The sequence below is a fragment of the Pristiophorus japonicus genome, chromosome 4 (assembly GCF_044704955.1).
Source record: "Pristiophorus japonicus isolate sPriJap1 chromosome 4, sPriJap1.hap1, whole genome shotgun sequence".
NCBI classification, from domain to species: Eukaryota; Metazoa; Chordata; class Chondrichthyes; family Pristiophoridae; genus Pristiophorus; species Pristiophorus japonicus.
Window position 1 is genome coordinate 55,655,688 of NC_091980.1, and position 23,826 is coordinate 55,679,513.

General features: G+C 44.4%; 1 protein-coding gene across 12 annotated transcripts in view; it reads left to right on the forward strand.

Moving 5' to 3' along the window:
* The window catches only part of LOC139262914 (protein Jade-1-like), a 197,528-nt gene that overhangs the window by 92,726 nt on the left and 80,976 nt on the right, over nt 1-23,826 (forward strand). For all 12 annotated transcript variants that reach the window (XM_070878203.1, XM_070878205.1, XM_070878204.1 and 9 more), the window contains one exon: nt 20,348-20,538. In XM_070878203.1, the coding sequence (XP_070734304.1) occupies nt 20,348-20,538 (191 nt within the window). The remainder of the gene's footprint in view (nt 1-20,347; nt 20,539-23,826) is intronic.

Here is a 23,826-nt window from a genome sequence, read left to right on the forward strand (position 1 = left end):
CCCACACTCCGTACCTTTCCTCTATCACTGACCATCACATCATCCTCTTTTCGACAACACAAAAATAAAAACCACCAGAAAATGCACATTTAAATCCCATTTTATAAATGTAATCATGACACAATACATACAAAAATAAACAAATCACCCTTGTGCATTCCCTTTGTGCTTGTCCTCCGTGTGCCTTTGCCTATCCGAAAGCTGCTATGACGTGCTTCCCAATGGCTGCAGCATGGGTGGTGGAAGGCTGCTGACCTTCAGTTGTGGAAACTGCAGATGGCCTTGGAGGGCGACCTCGAGCATGTCAGGGCTGCAGCATTCTGGCTGGCTGGCTAACAGACAACAGCAAGGACACTGGCAGAGCGGCAGGGGTGGGAGCAGGAGTGCTGTCATCCTGAGAGAGCACAACAGGTTCAGGCACCATGGAGGCACTTCCACTCTCCCGGGGCGACTCCTCAGCAATCCTACTGATCTGTTGGAGAATCGACTGCTGTGACGCACAGGAAGCCCCTTTCAACAGTGCTATCCAGAGCCATGATGTCAGCAGTCTGAGCTGCCACTGCAGCACTCAGACCTTTGATGGAAGCTGTTTTTGCTGCAGTGCAAGCTGGGATATTGGCCATCAGACGTTGCTTCATGGTGGTTTCTATAGGTGGGCTGATGGAGGTGACCACCCGTTCCAGGTTTGAAAGGATGGGCTCCAAGGTCTACGCAAAGCCCTGTACCAAATTGGTGCTGGACTCCTCCATGCTCCTTGACAATGAGACAGGCTTTCCGGCAGGCTTTTCAGTGAGTTATGTACACCCATCTGCCTTCTTCTGTCACCAGGCCCATCGAAATTTTCATCCGGTGAGTTGGCACCTTCCCCCTGCCCTGGTTCCTGCGCACTTGTGCCCAGTGTCTTACCACATACAGATCTCTCGTCCATCCTAGCCTCTAAAATACGTGCTGTGTCAGTATCTGAGCTGGTGATGGTGACGGGTAAGATCGAGTGACGGTGTCTCTTCATCTTCACTGTCTTCTTCCTCTTCCTCCACTGACTGGGAGGTTCTTGGGTATCTGAAATGAAAAAGGGACAAGGTTTGGGTTGTGGGGAGGGGAGAGGAGAAAGTAAGAAGTGCATGCTTACCCCACCTGTAACTTGCGAGTCAAAGAGATTGTAAGATGGGAGAAGGAGGATTAGGTATGCAGATACTCTCATCATCGATCCTTCCAGCCCTGCCAGTGGCCACGGCCTCATTTATACTCTTTCCCATGATGGCCACCACTGTCTCCTGCATGGGGGTTAAAACATACAGCTGTGCTTGTCCACCTCCAGTTCTTTGCTGCTGCCTGCTGTTATACACCACCTTCTCCTGCAAGAATGAGGGAAGTATGTCAGTGAGTGTCCTGCAATATGTTTGCGTGATGTGGCTGTCACGATTGAATGGCTGCCAGTGTGTGCAAGCTGTGAGTTGTGGTTGGGAGGGTTTCAACAGTGCTAAGTGTGTGAGGGTAAGGTAAAGCATATGAATTTTAAGGTTGAGTACTGATTGATAGAGATTGTTGGTAGCTAGGTGATGGAGGTGTAGTGAATTGAGCAGTGAATGAGGCTAGTGATGCAGTTGGTAGGATATGGCATTTGAAGATGAACTCACTCACCTTGACTACTCGTCAGATTGTTAAAATTCTTCTTGCGCTGCATCCTGGCATTGACCTCCACTGCTGTTTGTTCCCACTATGCCCCAAGCATGCGTCTGGAGGGTCACCTGCCCCCAGCGGATAAGGGACGTCTCTCCTTTCCACCAAGACCTCCAAGGCATTGTCTGAAAACCTTGGTGCATGCTCTCTCGCATGTTTAGCCATTGCTCAAGGTATCAGCACTCAGATTTACTTTTGAAAAAACTCCCACCCCTTCTTGCAGCCACAGTGCACCTCCCCTTTAAGAGTTGTAGGCTGCCTTTAACTAGCACCAATTTACCGTGCTGTCCACACGGCCTGTGTGTTAATCGCGTACTGCGATCCCCATGCCCGTGTTCGGGGGTTATCCAATTTAACCCCTATCTAGCTTGAAAACTTCAATTGACCCATCCTCCAAGGCTTTTTTGGGAAACGAGTTCCAGATCTTTACTACATTTTGTGTAACAAAATGCTTCCTGATTTCACTACTAAATGATCTAACTCTAATTTAAAGATTATGCCCTTTTGTTCTGGATTCCCCCCACCAGAGGAAATAGTTTCTCTGTATCTACCCAATCGGATCCCTCAATCATTTTTATACCTTTATTAGATCACCCCTCAGCCTTCTAAACTCAAGGGAATACAAGCCAAGTTTATGCAATCTAGCCTCATAATTTAACCCTTTAAGCTCTGGTAACATTCTGGTGAATTTGTGCTGTCCTCCCTTCCAAGGCTAGTTTATCTTTCCCAAGGTTTGGTGACCAACATTGAGTACAGTGCTCTAGATGGAGTCTGACTAAGACTCTATACAACGTCCTCACTTTCATATTCCTACCCCCTTAAGATAGAGCCAGCATTCCATTAGCTTTTTTGTACTTTACACTAACATTTAGTGATTTGTGTACATGGACAACTAAATCCCTTTGCTCCTCCACAGCTCCTAGTCGCTCACCATTAAGGAAATTATTCTGATTTGTCTTTCTCAAGTCAAAAGTTAATGACCTCACACTTTCACGCATGGAACTCCATCTGCCATAGCTTCCTCTGTAAAATCCTGCCCGCATTCACAGTACTGTGCTACTAACTTAGTGTTAGTGCACACTTGGCTATACAACTCTATTCTTTTATTCAAGTCATTGATATCTATGGTGAAAAGCTGAGGCTCCAGTGTACCTGAGGTACACTACTTGTCGCATAATTACAGGACCAATTCCCCAGTGTTGTGCATGGGAAGTGGTCCATAAGAACATAAGAAATAGGAGCAGGAGTAGGCCATTTGGCCCCTCGAGCCTGCTCCACCATTCAATAAGATCATGGCTGATCTGATCATGGACTCAGCTCCACTTCCCTGCCCGTTTCCCATAACCCTTAACTCCCTTATCGCTCAAAAATCTGTCTATCTCCACCTTAAATATATTCAATGACCCAGCCTCCAAAGCTCTCTGGGGCAGAGAATTCCATAGATTTACAACCCTCTGAGAAGAAATTTCTCCTCATCTTAGTTTTAAATGGGCGGCCCCTTATTCAGAGACTATGTCCCCTAGTTTTAGTTTCCCCTATGAGTGGAAATATCCTCTCTGCATCCACCTTGTTGAGCCCCCTCATTATCTTATATGTTTCAATAAGATCACCTCTCATTCTTCTGAACTCCAGTGTGTATAGGCCCAACCTACTCAATCTATCTTCATAAGTCAATCCCCTCATCTCTGGAATCAACCTAGTGAACCTTCTCTGAACAGCCTCCAATGCAAGTATATCCTTCCTTAAATATAGAGACCAAAACTGTATGCAGTACTCCAGGAATGGCCTTACCAATACCCTGTACAGCCGTAGCAGGACTTCTCTGCTTTTATACTCTATCCTCTTTGCAATAAAGGCCAACATTCCATTTGCTTTCCTGATTACTTGCTGTACCTGCATGTTAACTTTTTGTGTTTCATGCAAAAGGACCCCAAGGTCCCTCTGTACTGCAGAACTTTGCAATTTTTCTCCATTTAAATTATAATTTGCTTTTCTATTATTTCGGCCAAAGTGGATAACCTCACATTTTCCCACATTATACTCAATCTGCCAAAATTTTGCCCACTCACTTAGCCTGTTTATATCCCTTCACAGATATTTAGTGCCCTCACAATTTGCTTTACCACCCATCTTTGTATTATCAGCAAACTTGGCTACATTATACTCGGTCCCTCCATCCAAGTCATTAATATAGATTGTATGTAAATAGTTGAGGCCCAAGCACTGATCCTGGCAGCCTGCCAACTGGAAAATGACTGTTTATCCCTACTCTCTGTTTTCTTTCCATTAACCAATCCTCTATCCATGCTAATATATTACCCCCAACCCCATGAGCCCATATCATGCATAGCAACCTTTTATGTGACATCTTATCGAATGCCTTTTGGAAATCCAAATATACTACATCCACTGGTTCCCCTTAATCTACCCCACTAGTTACATCCTCAAAAAACTCTAATAAATATGTTAAATATGATTTTCTAAGTGCCGTGTTACCACTTCCTTAATAATGGATTCCAGCATTTTCCCGACAACTGATGTCAGGCTAACTGGCCTGTAGTTCCCTGATTTCTCTCTCCCTCCTTTCTTGAATACAGGTGTTACATTTGCTACCTTCCAATCCGCTGGGACCATTCTAAAATCTCGGGAATTTTGGAAGATCACAACCAATGCATCCACTATCTCTGTAGCCACCTCTTTTAGAGCCCGAGGATGTAGGCCATCAAGTCCAGGGAATTTGTTGGCTTTTAGTCCCATTAGATTCTCCAGTACTTTTTCTCTACTGATATTAATTATTTTTAAGTTCCTCACTCTCATTAGTCCCTTGGTTTCCCACTATTTTTGGTTGGGTTTTTGTGACTTTTACAGTGAAGATAGATACAAAATATTTGTTTAAAGTCTCTGCCATTTCTTTATTCGCCATTATAATTTCACCTGTCTCAGCCTCTGAGGGCCCCTCGCGAATGGTACGCATGGTCTGTGGAGTCAGGTACCTAGGCCTCAGTGCATTTAGCACCGAGTTCTTGATTCCATGGAGCAGAAGTATTTTACAATTTTGAGGTGCCCTCAGTAGCCTGTACAAAATGATGTAAGTACTTGGAAGTGGTCCCATGCCAAGTTCCCAGTGCTGCTTTGCAGTGCAGCTCTTGATTCACTGAATGCCCGCATTAAACCGATGCTAGGACGCCTGTAACTTATTTATTGAAGAACTCGTCCATGTAAGCCTAAATTGGCATGTTTTTTAGACTTGCATTCCGATTGCTGTTTTTGACTTGACAAGCTGAACTTTGTGCTTTAAAGCTACTGCATTTCTTCCCTGACTGCTTGCTTGTTTTCCTTCAATTCAGCACTTCTTTGGTGAACACCTCCTACAGTAGCTTTTCTGCTGCCAGTAGTCCACCCCTACATCAGGCAACCAATGCTGACCACGAGCATTTCATTGGGCTTACCTGCTGGATTTGGAGGAGGAATCCCTGTGGAGGGAGGAGACACAGGTGCATTTCCATAGCAGGCACCTCTTACCCGACAGGAGGCACCTGGCATTGGGATTTGCAGGTAGCCCAGGAATTATGTCATACCACCCAGGCACAACAATTTGGTCATATGGGAAGGGACATGCCTTTGCCATCTATTGATTCAGTAGAAAAGTGGTGGCCAAGTTGTGTCGACAACTGGAACATGACCTTCCGACGACACAGGGATAGCCCTGCCTGTTGTATTACTAGTCAACACTGCATTGAACTTTTATGCTACTGACTATTTTAAATCAGTCCTGTTGATATTTGCCAGATCAGTGAAGTTGATGTGCACTCTTACATCAAACAGGTCACTGTTTGTCGGTAGCAATGCGCTTGTCACTTTCCTAACGGAAAGGAGAGAACAACTTGAGTGAGTCCAGCACCTCTACTTGGTGGCAGGGTTCCAAAAAGTGCAGGGCTTCATTGATAGCCCCCATGTTGCTCTTAGAGTGCCAAACAACAACCCCATGGTAGACATGTTCTGCAGAGGATTCCATTTAGTCTTGGGCCATGACAACCAAGTAATGCAGGTGATTGCCAGATTCCCCAGCAACAGCCATGCAGCTTTATTCTAGTGACAATCTAAGGTGCTACCGCTATTTGAAGGATAACTCTGCTGGGAGATCAGGGATACCCTTTACTGCACCAGCGTTTGACTCCAGTCCAGAGGCTGAATGAAAATGATGCCGCTAACCAAACTGGTGGAACATGCTATCAGGATGTTGAAGCAATACTGCTGATGTTTTCAGAGAAGGAGATGAAAATGCTAATGGGTGGTATGTATGATTCTGGATACTGTCCCGTAGCAGTATTTTTGGCAATATTTAATGGAACTAATAAAAAATTGGATCAAGCATTTAAACTCTTGTAAATGCCTAATTACTGGAAACTTTGATCCAAACTGAGCTAAGACAATTGAGTTCAGAATCTGAATTTTGCTGGCCTCTTCCCAGAGTGAATAGTTGGCTATTTCCAAATTTGCATTAACCCAGCTCATACATATTAGTTATTTTAGCCAGGTTCAGATATGTGGCTTAGCTCCAGACTTATTGTTGATTGATGCTAAATGTCTTACTGAAATTTTATTTAGCTGCACTGCATTAAAGACATGAGTATCTGCCATACTGTTTGCCATATTCAATATTATGAACTGTGATTCCAAATGCTTTGCGTGAAGAGTTACGGTTTCCCTTACTGGCACTAAGTATTGAGTTCTTGGTGAATGAACCAAGTTAAAGTTTCCATTATAATACAAGGCTTGAACTCTTGCAGTTCCAGCTGTTCAACTCTCTGAGGAAGGTTTGCACCAGTAAAAAAAAATAATTTCAAACGTGGCTGCAATTGGCATGGAATTTTTACATTCTGAAATGTTTGTAATGCTCATTGGCAAGATTGTAGTATTTTTGGACTACATGGTCCTCAAACATAGGAAAGGGATTTAAGATTGACGATGAGAAAAGGTTGCTCACGATGTGGTCTCCTCTACATTGGGGAGAACAAATGCAGATTGGGTGACCGCTTTGCAGAACATCTCCATTCAGTCCGTAAGCATGATCCTGAGCTTCCGGTCACCTGTCACTTTAATTCTCTGCTTCACTCCCACTCTGATCTCTTTGTCCTTGAACTCCTGCACTGTTCCAATGAAACTCAACAACAACACCTCATCTTTCGTTGAGGCACTTTACAGCCTTCTGGACTCAACATTGAGTTTAACAATTTCAAACCATAACCTCTGCCCCTATATTTTTTTCTTTTTTTCTGTTTTTTTCTCTTTCCCCATGGCAGCTGTTATGATTCTGCTATCTCCATTTACACCCTATCTAGACTCATCTTTTGTTTCATAACTTGTTCCATTACTATCTCCTTTTGCCTTGCACCATCATTCTTTTTGTCTCTTAATCTCTTCTGCCTTCCATCCTATCACAGACCTTCCCATTTGTTCTTTCCTCCCCTCCCCCGTTTTCCTACCCCTACACTTGCTTAAAATCCTGTTACATCTCTAACTCTTTCCAGTTCTGACGAAGGGTCATTGATCTGAAACGTTAACTCTGTTTCTCTCTCCACAGGTACTGCCTGACATGCTGAGTATTTCCAGCATTTTCTGTTTTTATTTCAGATTCCAATATCTGCAGTATTTTGCTTTTATGTTTGTTTGAAGGAGAAAGCCTATTTTTCTCACCAAGCCCATTCCTGTCACTAACTACATTTTATTATGAACTTTACCCAACCCATTTCATTTTCCAAGAAAGGCTTTGTGAAGTTTCTCCAACCCAACCCAAAGCTAAGTACAGCAGATCTTCAGAATATCAGTCTGGCCTTACATTCAACATAACCATTAGATTACTGTAGTGGGTACAGTAGTGTAGTGGACATGTTGCTGGATGAGTAATCCAGAGAACGTGAGTTCAAAACCCACCATGGCACTTTGAGAATTTGAATTTAATTTTATTAAATCTGATATCAGTAAAAAAAAAGTGAACAGAAAACTGTTCGATTGATGTAAAAACCCACTGATTCACAAATGGCCTTTAGGGAAGGAAGCCTGTCATCCTTACCTGTTCTACCCGACATGTGACTACAGTCCCACATTAATGTGGTTGACTCTTAACTACCACTGAAGTGGCCTAGCAAGCTACTCAGTTGTATCAAGCCACTATGAACGTCCTAGCCAACAGCAGAATGAGCGCGCCTTCGCTACACGGATCGCAGCGGTTGAAGAATAAGGCCAACCACCAACATCTCAGGGCAATTAGAGATGGGCAATAAATGCTGGCCTTACCAGTGATGCCCGATAATGAAAAATAAATCGGTTCTTGATTTGTTGCCTTCCATTGTATGAGGTTCCTTTGACACCACCATTATGCTCCACAGAGCATTCCGTTACCTTGATTTTACTTTTCCTTCTTATCCTCAATCCTTTTGAGCCAGATATTTATCCAGCTGTATTAGAAATGATCATTGATACAGTTTTAACAATATTAACTGGCAGTTTTTTCTACATATTCAACAACAACAACTTCCATTTATATAGCGCCGTTAACATAGTAAAATGTCTCAAGGCGCTTTACAGGAGTGTTACCAAACAAGATTTAGAACCGAGCAACATAAGGAGATATTATGACAGGGGACCAAAACTTGGTCAAAGAAGTAGGTTTTCAGGAGCATCTTAAAGGAAGAAAGAGAAAGAGACGCGGAAAGGTTTAGGGAGGGAATTCCAGAGCTTAGGGCCTAGGCAGCTGAAGACACAACCGCCAGTGGTGGACCGATGAAAATCTGCGATGTGCAAGAGGCCAGAATTGGGGGAGAGCAGAGATCTCGGAGGGCTGTAGAGCAGGAGGAGGTTACAGAGATAGGGCAGGGCGAGGCCATAGAATGATTTGAAAACAAGGATGAGAATTTTAAAACGGGAGCTAATGTAGGTCAGCGAGCACATGGGCAATGGACGGACGGGTCATGGTGAGTAGGATATGAGCAGCAGAGATTTGGATGAGGGGTGAATCTGTTGCTAGGGAACGGAATTTGTGGCGGGGAACGAAGACAATGGCTTTGGTCTTCCCAATCTTTAGTTTGAGGACATTTCTGCTCATTCACTGCTCTATGGGAAAACAATTCTTTCCAATCTCAAGTCTTGCTTGTTAATATTCTACATCTTATTGTGCGCTTACAGTTCAGGTTAGATAATTTGCTTGAATCTATGTTATCCATCAATCTCAACATTTTAGAAATGTGATATGTTGATGTTGACTTCCAGCACCTTCTTGACTTCAGCAAAATGCTGTAGGGAAATATAATTACATTTTAACTGTGTTGTGCCATCTCAGTAGGCAGTCGTTTTACACTGTTCATTTTCCTTCTATTGTTATTAAATTTAATTCCAGTGCTGAAATTAATGGAGTGACAGGTTACAGTCTAACACTCCCTCACTGTCCCGTTCCATTTACATGCACCTAATTGTGGAAAAGCTGTCCACAGTCATCACAGGCTGCAGGACAGTTGTTTCTGGAATAAAATGCCAAAATATGGCATGATTTAGATTTCTTTTTACATAGAGTGTATTGGGAAAGCAGATACAGCTCATATTTATGATGTTTATGCAGATTACATGGAATGTTCCTTTACGAGCAGCCAAACTTGATGGTTTAAAAAAAAATTTGTTCATGAGATGTGGGCGTCGTTGGCAAGTCCAGCATTTATTGCCCATCCCTAATTGCCGTTGTGAAGATGGTGGTGAACCGCCTTCTTGAACTGCTGCAGTCTTGTGTGGTGAGGGTACTCCCACAGTGCCGTTAGGGAGGGAGTTCCAGGATTTTGACCCAGTAACGATGAGGGAACTGTGATATATTTTGAAGTCAGCATGGTGTGTAACTTGCAGGGGAACGTGGAGATGCTGGTGTTCCCATGCACATGCTGCCCTTGTCCTTCTAGGTGGTAGAGGGCGCGGGTTTGGGAGGTGCTACTGAAGAAGCCGTGGCGAGTTGCTGCAGTGCATCTTGTAGATGGTACACACTGCAGCCACGGTACATTGATGATGGAGGATTGAATGTTTAAGGTGGTGGATGGGGTGTCAATCAAGCCGGCTGTTTTGTCCTGGATGATGTCGAGCTTCCTGAGTGTTGTTGGAGCTGCACTCATCCAGGCAAGTGAAGAGTATTCTATCACACTCCTGACTTGTGCCTTGTAGATGGTGGAAAGGCTTTGGGGAGTCAGGAGCGAGACACTCACCGCAGAATACCCAGCCTCTGACCTGCTCTTGTGGCTACATTATTTATGTGGCTGGTCCAGTTAAATTTCTGGTGAATGGTGATAGTGAGGGATTCGGTGATGGTAATGTCATGGGGATGTGGGAATATCATGGGGCGGTGGTTGCTGGTGATAGGCATTGCCTGGCACTTGTGTGGCGTGAATGTTACTTGCCACTTATCAGCCCAAGCCTGAATGTCGTCCAGGTTTTGCTGCATGCGGGCATGGACTGCTCCATTATGTGAGGAGTTGCAAATGGCACTGAACACTGCAGTCATCAGCAAACATTCCCACTTTTATTCTTAGTATAGTTTTTCGTAGTGGTTGTGCACAACTGAGTGGCTTGCTAGGCCATTTCAGAGGGTAGTTAAGAGTCAACCACATTGCTGTTGGTCTGGAGTCACATATAGGCCAGACTGGGTAAGGACAGCAGATTTCCTTCCCTAAAGGACATTAGTGAACCAGAAGGGTTTTTACGACAATCTGGTAGTTTCATTACTCACCATTATTGATACTAGCTTTATATTCCAGATTTATTTAATTAACTGAATTTAAATTCCCCAGCTGCCATGGTGGGATTTGAACTCATGTCTCTGGATCATTAGTGCAGGCCTCTGGATTACTAGTCCAGTCACATTACAACTATGCTACCATTACCGAAAGTGTTGCGAAAGAGGGGACAGCTATCACAGAAAAGCTCTGGATCTCCGGCGAATGAGTGCTCTGTTAAAAAGTTAGATCTGAGAGTGCTCCTGCTGGCTTTGTAGGTTGCAATGTGATGCTAAGCAATAGAGATCAGGAAGGTCCCAGAATTGATTTGTTTTTGTGTGTGTGCTGATGTAGCTACTCTCGGCTAAGAATTGACCTTTAGTGCCCCAAGGGCAGAGCAGAAGAATCAGCTCGGACAGAGTTTATCTTCTGATTGCTTTGCAGTGACCTGGAAAAAGCACACATAGAATCACAGAATTTTACAGTAGAGAAACCAGGCCCGTCAGGCCCCCTTGGGTTTGCATTGGTGTTTTTCCCACGCTCCTGCTTGCTCCCCACACCTCTTTTTCAAGCAACTAGCTAACTCATTAAAAGAATTTACGGACTCTACTTCAACGATGGTTGGTGGCAGAGAATTTCACATTGTAACCACCCTTTCTTGTAAGGAAATTTTTTAAAACACCTCCAATTTTTTTTGTGACTATCATAAATATGTGCTGTTTTGTTACTGTCTACCTGACCAGTGAAAATAATCTGTCCCTGTTTACCTTAATCATAACCCGTCATGATCTTGAAAGCCTCTATCAGGTCAGCTCGAGTGAAAAAAATAGTGGTGGCTGTTCAGTGTGGGAAGAATCCAGCTTGGCTATGATGCCTCCCACAGTCCCAGTCATTTGTTTGATGCTCATTATAGTTCACAAAATGAAGAACAAGTGCGAGGCTGAGATACCAGAAGGCTGGCAGCACCCATGGAACAGCACCCCAATGTAAGTCACGGCTGGGGTATGGTGGGGGTGCTGGATCTCATGTAATGTTGATTTCCCAAAAGCTCCTATCAATGAATTATTTTTCTCCCCATGCAAAATAAATTAACCCTTAAGACGCCAGTTTCCCATGAGGTTTATGTGGAGATTCCATGGAATCATAGAATGATACAGCACAAAAGGAGGCCAGTCGGCCAATTGTGCCTGTGCCGGCTCTCTGCTAGAGCTGTCCCACCCCCCTGCTTTTTCCCCATTGTCTTGTCATTCTTTTCACATCAAGAATTTATCCAATTCCCTTTTGAATGTTACTATTGAATCTGCTTCCACCACTCTTTCAGGCAGTGCATTCCAGATCACAATAACTCACTGTGTAAAAACATGTTTCCTCCTGTCGCCTCTGCTTCTTTTGCCAATCACCTTAAATCTGTGTTCTCCAGTTAATGACCCTTCTGCTACTGGAAACAGTTTCTCTATATTTACTCTATTAAAACCAGTCATGATTTTAAATACCTCTCCTCTTAACCTTCTCTGCTCTAAGGAGAACAACCCCAGCTTCTCCAGTCTCTCCACATCACTGAAGTCCCTCATCCCTAGTAGCATTCGAGTAAATCTCTTCTGCACCCTCCCCAAGGCCTTACCATCCTTCCTAAAATGTGGTGCCCAGAATTGGTCTAACCATGTTTTATAAAGGTTCAGCATAACTTCCTCTACTGATAAAGCCAAGGATCCCATCTGCTTTTTTAACAGTTTTCTCAACTTGTCCTGCCACCGTCAAAGGTTTGTGTACCTGCACCCCCAGGTCTCTCTGTTCCTGCACCCCCTTTACAATTTACCTGGATCTGGAAGTGTGTGAGGGCATTTCGCATCAAGGGTGCGTGGGACTTCCTGATATTATGAGTCCCTTAATTTTTGATAATGACACAGGTCGATGCGCTTGGTTTCTGGAGGCCTGGGGTAGGGAAGGTAGATGCAATCTCTACCCTAGAGGGCTATGGTTGCTCAGTTATTGAGTATATTTAAGACAGAGATCAGTAGATTATTGGATTGTAAGGGAACCAAGATATAGAGCAGGACGGTGGAGTTGAAGTAGATCAGCCATGATCTTATTGAATGGCGGAGCAGGCTCGAAGGGCTGAATGGCCTACTCCTGCTCCTATTTCTTATGTTCTTATATAAATCAAGTGTTTCATCTTCAGATTGTTTGTATATAAAATAACAGATGTCTATGAATGAGTTACACATTTTAATCTAATCTAGGTTTCAAATTATATTACAAATCATCAGACTGGAGCTTGAGTGGTTTATAGCCATCGTCCAAGACTTAGTATTAATTTGTTCTCTTTTATTTGAAACTAGTATTTATTTATTTTCTACCCTTCCCCCTGTGAGCTGCCCATGTTACTAACCGTCCCAGGACAAGGCAGAGGATGGGGAGCCCTCCCTCAAGTACACGCTACTGGTAGATGTGAATTTATTTCATAGACTATAAACTGCCTGCAGATTAAACACTTGGCAGGTACACTGTTGACTATCAGGGCAAGCAATTGGTGCGTTGTGAATACAGAAAGAAATGGTATCAGTGGCAGAAAGTCGTGGAGTTCCTCCTGAAAGATTGATATTTACATGATGTCCTAGGAACGCCACATCTCAAATTGTTGAAACTTTTAACCAATAAAATATCAGAAATACGTGTTAATTGTATTCCCATTTCTGGGTCCATAGTTAATTTGTCACCCTTTCCCCAATGTAATTTTTTATTTTTCTAATTAAAATTGTTCTCCAGTTACAATAATTGCAATGCAGAAAGTGTTACGTGAGGGTATATCGTGGGAGCTTACAAGCTTCTCATCTTTCTGAACAACATAGGTACATATTCTGGAGCCTTGGGTCACATATAAAGTTCCAATGAAGTTGCATTTATCTCAAGTTGCTGATACTAACAGATATGGGTACTCTGATTTCGGATTTATCCATTAATGGGGCAACAGCACTAAGGACAGCCCTTCTCCAAACACCATCCGCACAAATTTCACACAGGGCGAATCAGTGAGTAACAAATAATTGTTGATAAGACAAAGCTTTTTTTGGCCTTGAGGGCCGCATGTGGCCAACGGGCTACAGTTTAGATAATCCTGGTATGCAGTATACAAGATGCAGGGTGGCAGGAATTAAGCATTATAGTTTGCCTGAGCTACTGGATGACCGTGTCAACTGATTTTGGGAGCTGTTGTGGTGTTATGATGTACTGCTAAGCCATCATCCAATGGCTTTTTTAGTTGTACCATTACCATTTTCAGACACCTTCGGGTGGCATGCAGTTCTGGGTGGTGCCAAAGTTACATGGAGAATGTTGGCAGAGACAACGTTCGAAAATTTCTCCTGGTTCAGCCACAGGAAACAGGTGATTTTCTCAGAAAGAGGTAGAGGAGGCAGTGCGGTAGCTCTGGTTCAATTGCGTATTTAATGACCTCTTTGTTTTGAGACAGTTTTTGAAGGAGGAGAGAGGTAGCAAAGCGAAGAGTCCACGGAGAGAGTTCCAGGCAGTAAGTGCTGAGGTGGCTGGAAGCTCTACCATTAATGTGACGGGGAAGATGGTCACAACCTGAAGACGACTGCCGAGATAGGCTGGTGATTTGTAGCTGAAGATTTTGCATTTACCATGTTGGAGGACAGGGAGCCAATGGAGGTTGTGAAAATGAGTGCTGGATGAATGGAATTTTACTATGGGACAGAGTGCAGGCAACAATATTTTAGACAAGTTGGAGTTTATGTAGAGTCGAACTACCGAGAACCACACAACACATGTCACCCGAATGTGTCAGAAAATGATGATGGTACAACTAAATAAGCCATTGAATGATGGGAGCATATTGGAGAAGTCAAACCTGGATAAGAGTTTCAGTCTTGTTGAGGATGTGGTAAAAACTGGTGAGCTATTCAGGCTCCTCGGGCCAGGATATGGATGATACGCTCCCTCCGGCTCGCAGCATTCCTGACCCCAGACATGTCACTCCGCCAGTACCTCCACGAATGGCCTCGTCTGAGCCAAGCCAGACTGAACCCTCCCAGGAGGGTGTTCACCAGTCTCCAGCCGCCCCTTCCAGGCCCAAAGCTGTTCGAGGACATCCCAGAAGGACATCTGCAGCTTTCACACAGGGAACACAACAGCCTTCCCAGACCCATGAGGTAGCCACAGGGGAGACACTAAGGTGGAGTTGCAGGATAGGCACACGTAAGATCAACATAGGCAGTCCCTCAAAGTCAAGGGTGACTTGCTTCCACTCTAAAAGTGAATTCTCAGGTGGCTGAACAGTCCAATGCGGGACCTACAGTCTCTGTCACAAGTTGGACAGACAGTGGTTGAAGTAAAGGGTGGGTGGGGAATCTGGTTTGCTGCACACTTCTTCTGCTATCTGTGCTTGGTTTCTGCATGCTCTTGGCGACGAGACTCGAGGTGCTCAGCGTGCTCCCAGATGCTCAGCGTGCTCCCAGATGCTCTTCCTCCATTTTGAGCAGTCTTGGGCCAGGGATTCCCAGGTGCCGGTGGGGATGTTGCACTTTATCAAGGAGGCTTTGAGGGTGTCGTTGAAACGTTTCCTCTACCCACCTGGGTATCGCTTGCCGTGTCGAGGCTCCAAGAAGAGCGCTTGCTTTGGGAGTCTCGTGTCAGGCATGCGGACGATGTGACCCGCCCAACGGAGCTGGTCGAGTGTGATCAGTGCCTCGATGCTGGGGATGTTGGCCTGAGCGAGAACACTGACGTTGGTGCTTCTGTCCTCCCAATGGAGTTGCAGGATCTTGCGGAGGCAGCGATGGTGGTACTACTCCAGTGCTTTGAGGTGTTTGCTGGAATTAGTCCACGTCTCTGAGCCATATAGGAGGGCGGGTATCACTACTGCCCCGTAGACCATAAGCTTAGTGCCAGATTTGAGGTCCTGGTCTTCAAAAACTCTCTTCCTCAGATGACTGAAGGCTGCGCTGACATACTGAAGGCGGTGTTGGACATCGTCATCGATGTCTGCCCTTGCTGACAGTAGGCTCCCACGGTATGGAAAATACTCCACGTTGACAAGGCCTCACCGTGGATTTTGATGGTGGGGGAGGGGGTCAGGTTGGTAGAGGATCTTTGTCTTACATAGAAACATAGAAAATAGGTGCAAGAGTAGGCCATTCGGCCCTTCTAGCCTGCACCGCCATTCAGTGAGTTCATGGCTGAACATGCAACTTCAGTACCCCATTCCTGCTTTCTCGCCATACCCCCTGATCCCCCTAGTAGTAAGAACTTCATCTAACTCCTTTTTGAATATATTTAATGAATTGGCCTCAACTACTTTCTGTGGTAGAGAATTCCACAGCTTCACCACTCTCTGGGTGAAGAAGTTTCTCCTCATCTCGGTCCTAAATGGCTTACCCCTTATCCTTAGACTGTGACCCCTGGTTCTGGACTTCCCCAACATTGGGAACATTCTTCCTGCATCTAACCTGTCTAAACCCATCAGAATTTTAAACGTTTCTATGAGGTCCCCTCTCATTCTTCTGAACTCCAGTGAATACAAGCCCAGTTGATCCAGTCTTTCTTGATAGGTCAGTCCCGCCATCCCGGGAATCAGTCTGGTGAACCTTCGCTGCACTCCCTCAATAGCAAGAATGTCCTTCCTCAGGTTAGGAGACCAAAACTGTACACAATACTCCAGGTGTGGCCTCACCAAGGCCCTGTACAACTGTAGCAACACCTCCCTGCCCCTGTACTCAAATCCCCTCGCTATGAAGGCCAATATGCCATTTGCTTTCCTAACTGCCTGCTGTACCTGCATGCCAACCTTCAATGACTGATGTACCATGACACCCAGGTCTCGTTGCACCTCCCCTTTTCCTAATCTGTCACCATTCAGATAATAGTCTGTCTCTCTGTTTTTACCACCAAAGTGGATAACCTCACATTTATCCACATTATACTTCATCTGCCATGCATTTGCCCACTCACCTAACCTATCCAAGTCGCTCTGCAGCCTCATACCATCCTCCTCGCAGCTCACACTGCCACCCAACTTAGTGTCATCCGCAAATTTGGAGATACTACATTTAATCCCCTCGTCTAAATCATTAATGTACAGTGTAAACAGCTGGGGCCCCAGCACAGAACCTTGTGGTACCCCACTAGTCATTGCCTGCCATTCTGAAAAGTACCCATTTACTCCTACTCTTTGCTTCCTGTCTGACAACCAGTTCCCAATCCATGTCAGCACACTACCCCCAATCCCATGTGCTTTAACTTTGCACATTAATCTCTTGTGTGGGACCTTGTGGAAAGCCTTCTGAAAGTCCAAATACACCACATCAACTGGTTCTCCCTTGTCCACTCTACTGGAAACATCCTCAAAAAATTCCAGAAGATTTGTCAAGCATGATTTCCCTTTCACAAATCCATGCTGACTTGGACCTATCGTGTCACCTCTTTCCAAATGCACTGCTATGACATCCTTAATAATTGATTCCATCATTTTACCCATTACTGAGGTCAGGCTGACCGGTCTATAATTCCCTATTTTCTCTCTCCCTCCTTTTTTAAAAAGTGGGGTTACATTGGCTACCCTCCACTCGATAGGAACTGATCCAGAGTCAATGGAATGTTGGAAAATGACTGTCAATGCATCCACTATTTCCAAGGCCACCTCCTTAAGTACTCTGGGATGCAGTCCATCAGGCCCTGGGGATTTATTTGCCTTCAATCCCATCAATTTCCCCAACATAATTTCCCGACTAATAAGGATTTCGCTCAGTTCCTCCTTCTTCTTAGACCCTCTGACCCCTTTTATATCCGGAAGGTTGTTTGTGTCCTCCTTAGTGAATACCGAACCAGAGTACTTGTTCAATTGGTCTGCCATTTCTTTGTTCCCCGTTATGACTTCCCTTGATTCTGACTGCAGGGGACCTACGTTTGTCTTTACTAACCTTTTTCTCTTTACATATTTATAGAAACTTTTGCAATCCGTCTTAATGTTCCCTGCAAGCTTCTTCTCTTACTCCATTTTCCCTGTCCTAATCAAACCCTTTGTCCTCCTCTGCTGAGTTCTAAATTTCTCCCAGTCCCCGGGTTCGCTGCTATTTCTGGCCAATTTGTATGCCACTTCCTTGGCTTTAATACTATCCCTGATTTCCCTTGATAGCCACGGTTGAGTCACCTTCCCTTTTTTATTTTTACGCCAGACAGGAATGTACAATTGTTGTAGTTCATCCATGCGGTCTCTAAATGTCTGCCATTGCCCATCCACAGTCAACCCCTTAAGTATCATTCGCCAATCTATCCTAGCCAAGTCACGCCTCATACCTTCAAAGTTACCCTTCTTTAAGTTCTGGACCATGGTCTCTGAATTAACTGTTTCATTCTCCATCCTAATGCAGAATTCCACCATATTATGGTCACTCTTCCCCAAGGGGCCTCGCACAACGAGATTGCTAATTAATACTCTCTCATTACACAACACCCTAGTTGGTTCCTCGACATATTGGTCTAGAAAACCATCCCTTATGCACTCCAGGAAATCCTCCTCCACCGTATTGCTTCCAGTTTGGTTAGCCCAATCTATGTGCATATTAAAGTCACCCATTATAACTGCTGCACCTTTATTGCATGCACCCCTAATTTCCTGTTTGATGCCCTCTCCAACATCACTACTACTGTTTGGAGGTCTGTACACAACTCCCACTAACGTTTTTTGCCCTTTGGTGTTCTGCAGCTCTACCCATATAGATTCTACATCATCCAAGCTAATGTCCTTCCTAACTATTGCTTAATCTCCTCTTTAACCAGCAATGCTACCCCACCTCCTTTTCCTTTTATTCTATCCTTCCTGAATGTTGAATACCCCTGGATGTTGAGTTCCCAGCCCTGATCATCCTGGAGCCACGTCTCTGTAATCCCAATCACATCATATTTGTTAACATCTTACGGATCTTTAGCATAAGGCCCATGCTCTTGTACACCTCGGTGAAGGTGTTGACGATGGCTTGGAGTTTAGCCTCCAAGTGCGCACAGACGCAAGCGTCGCCTGCGTCTTGTAGTTCGTTGACAGAGGATGGGACGACCTTGGATCTAGCCTGGAGGTGGCGGAGGTTGAACAGATTCCCGTTTGTTACTGTGCGGAATGCTGAGCTGCGACGACGTTTACAGTCTGAGCCTCTGGACTGAGATTTCAGTTTTCTCTCTGTGAATCTCGGGATCTCTATTTCTCTCTCTCTAGTTTTTTTTCCCCTTTTCTCTTTCTATATTCCTATTTCTCTCTCCCAATCAAATGTTCTCATTCTGTTTCTCATTCCCTTTCCTCACTTCTATCTTTCTCCTTTCTCTTTTTCTCCCTTCCCTCTCTTTCCCTCTCTCTCTCTCTCCCTCTCTCATGTTCTCTCTTTCCCTCTCCCTCCCTCCCTTTCTCTCACCCCCTCTCTCTTTCCCTCTCACCCTCTCGCTTTCCCCCTCCCTCCTCCTCTCTCTCCCTCTCTCTCTCTCTCTCTCTCTCACTCCCTCCTTCTCTCTCCCTCCCTCTTTCCCTCTCTCACCCTCTCTCACCCTCTCTGTCTCCCTCTCTCTCTTGCCCTCTCTCTTTCCCTCTCTCCCTTTGAGAGCGGATTCTGTGCTGAATATCCTCAGGTCTGGATCGTACCTTTTTGTCTCTCTCCGCTCCCACGGCTCCGAGATCTCTACCACTCTGCACTGGCCCTGAAAGCTGGCGGGGGCACCGTCAGCTGAAGGGCCGGCTTCTTCACGCTGGAACTGGGTCCGGGAGCAGAGCGGCAGTGGTGTGCACTTTTAGCGCATCACTACTGCCGCAAGCCCCACACCGCCATGAGAGTCGGCGGTGGCCCACATCCCTGCAAGACCTCTCGGGCCAAATCTATATCGCGGTGGCCAGTTGAACCCAAAGCAACGGCCATTCGATTTTGACGAATGGCCTCCACAAACGGGCAAGAACGGTCCTTCCCGGGACCGTGAATTTCGGGGCCATGGAGTTTGAAGTTTAGCTCATGGTCGAACAGGTTACACACCGTTAGATTCAGTCTGAACAAGCTTCAGGAGCAACGGTATGGAGTTTTTGGTGGGTGTCAAATAGGAAGCCTCAATTTTACGAGTATTAAGTGGGAAAAAGTACTGACACATTCATGACTTGATGTCTGACAAGCAGTCTGGTAGTACAGTGGTGATTGTGGAGTTGAGGTTGGTGGTGGTTAAATAGAACTAGATGTTGTCAGCAGCATGCATGTGGAATGTCATTGGACAATGCTATTGAGGGAGAACAGGTTGACAGGGATGGAAACCTGGGATACTCTGGAGGTTACTGTGCAAGGAACTGAGGAGAAGATATTGTTGGCTAACCTCTGGCTATAACATGCTGTGGCAGTACTTTCGTCTTACTGGCAGGAAGATCGCGCAGTGTGTTGCTGAGTATTTTAGTGCAATTTGTGTAAATGCGGCAAAATATATTAAGACTAGTGCTGTATTCAGACTGTCAATATAGGATATGATTGGGTTAGCAAGTTCTCTTGAAAGAATTCTGATCTGTCTAATTACAAAAATGAACAGAGAAAGCAAGCGCACCAGCTCACAGGAGCAAATAACTTGAGTTTTGCAGCAACCCAGTGAACTGGATGTTGATGGATGCCAGCATTATTATTAGCCTGGGGGTATGCTTTCTAGGGGTAATAATGGTCTGGCTGAAGCAGTCCCAGCATTGTCGTTCCCTTCAATCCCAGATTGTACATCAACAAACTGGTCCCAAATCACTTGTATGTCAGTCGCAATGGACCGTTCTAAATCAGCAAGTTTCGTGTTGGCCTTTTTCACATATAAGCCTCAAGGAAAGACAAGGTTGAAATTGTGGCCTAGTTGAGATTGTTTGTGATAGAATACCATTTAATTTTTGACCTTATTTGCTCCTTCTGTAGGGTTTTACCAGAATTTGAGAAAACACTTTTGGCTCCAAGCGAACAAATGTTGGACACTCTAACCGGCTGCGATTCTTCCGAGTCTGGCTACGTGGACATGACGTTGCCTCCAAGGAGCACATGTCGCTATGACCTTGACGAGGTTGATGTCTACTGGTTGGAACTGGTGAATACGGAATTTCAAGAAGCAGGTACTGTTTTTGCCTTTTCTAACCAGCGAGGTTGGTAGCTCAGAAGTAGTACTTTTCCCCTGGTGCCGAGGGATGTTCAAATTTAATAATAATAGATTGGCACTTTGTTAATAGATTTCCTTCAGTTTTCTTGTTGACTTTTCATCCATCAATTTGCTGATGAGTTTCACAAACTGCCATGGTTTAGTATTCGGGGAATCAAACTTTCTGCATGCAACTCTCTTGTTGAACAAGCTGGAAAACTCAACTTTGCTCTTGAGAGGAATCAGCCCTCAAGTACATTGTGAAGACAAATCATTTACAGGTGCAGGCAAAACCATCCTTGTCTGTGCTAAAAGTAGACAAGTTAGATATTCTTTAAAAGAGAGTTCCTGCTTAAGGATAAGGTAGTGCCATAATTGGAAACAAAATGGTATTATTGCTTCACCAACCCTGCATAGGACTTTTTATTCCTACAATTTTAATTACACACAGAAACACACATAAGGCCTTTAAGAGAGCTGTGATTTCCTTCCCCATGCTCACATACGTATTCACTGATTCACAAAGAACACTCAAAGAATCAGTACAGTATGTACTTTTCTTGCCCCACTATAATATCTTATTCTCTACAGGGGTTATGCACAATACAGAGGCAAGTTTTATATAGAGATGTAACATACATTTTCAAGTGACCAGTGAACTGTTTCTGTACTTGTAATGCAATCCCCAGCTTTTAGGATTGAGTATTTGGATGATGAAAAAAGAATCAGTGAGTTTCTGATCATTTGAAATTCTGCTTTGGGGAGCAGAACCCATTGATAAAATCAGGTATGTTGCAGAATTTGGATTCTCTTCATTGCACTGGAGCACAGTCTGAACTTTACATGCTCATCATGACATATGTGCTTGTCAGCTTTTAAAGAGATCCAGGTAATTCTGATGCAAAACTGCTGAGTTTTGAGGATGCTTTGTAACCTGCACGTTGGTGAGAATGGTGAAGATTGTGATTTCTCTGCTAGTGATAAGCAGAAGGGGTGCTCCTGGTGGCACTAACTGGGTCTAAGACCCACGGCACCTTCTATCTCCATCCAACACACTGTAGTATTGAGATTAGAAAAGGCCATTTGAAGAAAACTCATTGGATTAGTTCCTGGGAAATCTTTCTTATGCACAATTATAACCCCTTTAAATAATAACAACTTACTCTAAAATTGTCAGCACAGGTTTTCAAGGCTGCGGTCAATGTACACTATGAACAAGAATAACACAATATTTGTCCTGCTCTATAAATACTATACAATGGTTTTAGAACAAAACTTGAAGTGTCAGCTGCGTACAGGATGCATCCATGTACTTGGGAATGTTTACATAATTACAACGTCAAACTGTGTGGAGGAGATGGAGATGGCATGGATTTTCCAATCGGCAGTACAGGTTGAACCTCTCTTATCGGCACCCTCGGGACATGGCCTGTGCCAGATAAGGGATTTTGCTGGACAAGGGGAGGTCACATTAAATTGGATGGTACAGGTACTGAGCAAGAGGATATCAGGGCTGGCTGGCTTAGGGCTGGGAGTGTGGCAGAGAGATCATGGGGGGGTGGGGGGGTTGGATCGCGGGGTCAGGCCAGCGGGAGTTGGCAGCGAGGAAGGACTTCAATTTGTTCATGTCGGTGTTCTGCGCATGCGCCACCCGGTGGCCGGGAATAATGCCGGACGAGGGGTGGTGCTGGATAGGGGAGTCCCGGATAACGGAGGTCCAACCTGTATTTTAACTACTGCGTTAACCTATGTAGCACGGATGGGTTAACACTGATGCTAAAGTAAGGCAGTTCAGAAAATCTATGGTGGTGTATTTTCACACTGTTGTTTTATCTCTGGGACCTGGGCTCCATTACAGACCTGACAGGTTAGGATGAAAGTCTGTGCCAAATATAATGATTCTGGGCAAAATTAAGTTGGGCAGTTTTCCTATGCCCAGGATAAAACTACCCACAGTTCAGTACTAATTGGCATTAACTTGTTATTCCCATTCAAAGAAGCAAGTAAGATGGTTGATGGGGGAAATGAATGAATCAGGTTGATGGAGTACAAACATGCTCATTCAAGATTGTAAAGGTGCATTGTGAGGGCAAAGCAGAGGACTTTCTCTGCAACTCGCATATGCTATAACCATCCTGAGAGTGCTGAATGCTGATAACTGGCTGCAATTAGTAGAAAATGGACCATTCCTTCAAATTCATCTACACTGACAAAAAAAATCACCAAAACCTTTTAGTCAGAATAATTGTATTTAATGCATTGGTATTAATGTGCTATAGGAAAAATGTATATTTAATGTAGTCCCAATTTACTGTGATACCTCACTTCAGTTAGGTCCCTTCATGGCCACAACTCACCTGATGCATAGTTCAAATGCTCTTATGACACAACCCTAGTTTTAAAGCTTAGTAATTTTCACAGTCCAAGTGACAATGTACAAAAGTTTCACATTTCTGTCATTGTGCTTCATTGGAACCCACTGACAAAACACTGCTTTTATATAATGGCCCAAAAATTGCGGTCGGAGGTTTCCTGCGGGCGAAAGCCTCCAACTGAAATGTTTTTCACGAAAATACCTGGTGGTCCTGGAGGAACGTATACTTGCAGTCCGAGGCCTCCATTCACAGTGCAGCGCATGGGCTCACACATCCCAGGAACGTAAGCGCAACCTGTGATCACGTGGGCTTGGACCACCAATGAACATGGAGTATTCTCATTGATAATAATGGGAGCTCTGTTTGTACGAGCTCCCATTACTATCAATGAGACTACCCCCCAAAACACGGAAACAACACGATAAATTAAAAAAAACACCTCACATATTTGAAATTAATTGAAATTGAATGTTTTAGAAAAAAAACTTTAAAAAAAATGTTTTAACAGGGTTAAAAATAAACTTACCTTAATGGACAGGTAATAAAAATGTGTGATAAAATTGAATCTTTTTATCTTTTAAAACTGTTATGCTGGTTAAAGAAGGCTATATGTCCGCCTTTACCTGGCGTAAGAGTTCGAAGGACAATCGCTGGACAAGAGTTGGGTAAACAGCCCAAATCTCCGCCCGCAAACGTCCTTCTCCCGGGGATGCATGCGATCTGTCAAAAGACATTTTGAAAGATTGCAAATGCTGGTTCTCGGAGCATGCGCATCGCACACCAAGAACGGGCATTTACAAGTCCTCTTCAGATGTGTGCGCAATTTACAGCCCAATATATTTAAACTAAAAGAAAAATCCCATCAGACACCTATCTAACCACGAACTAGA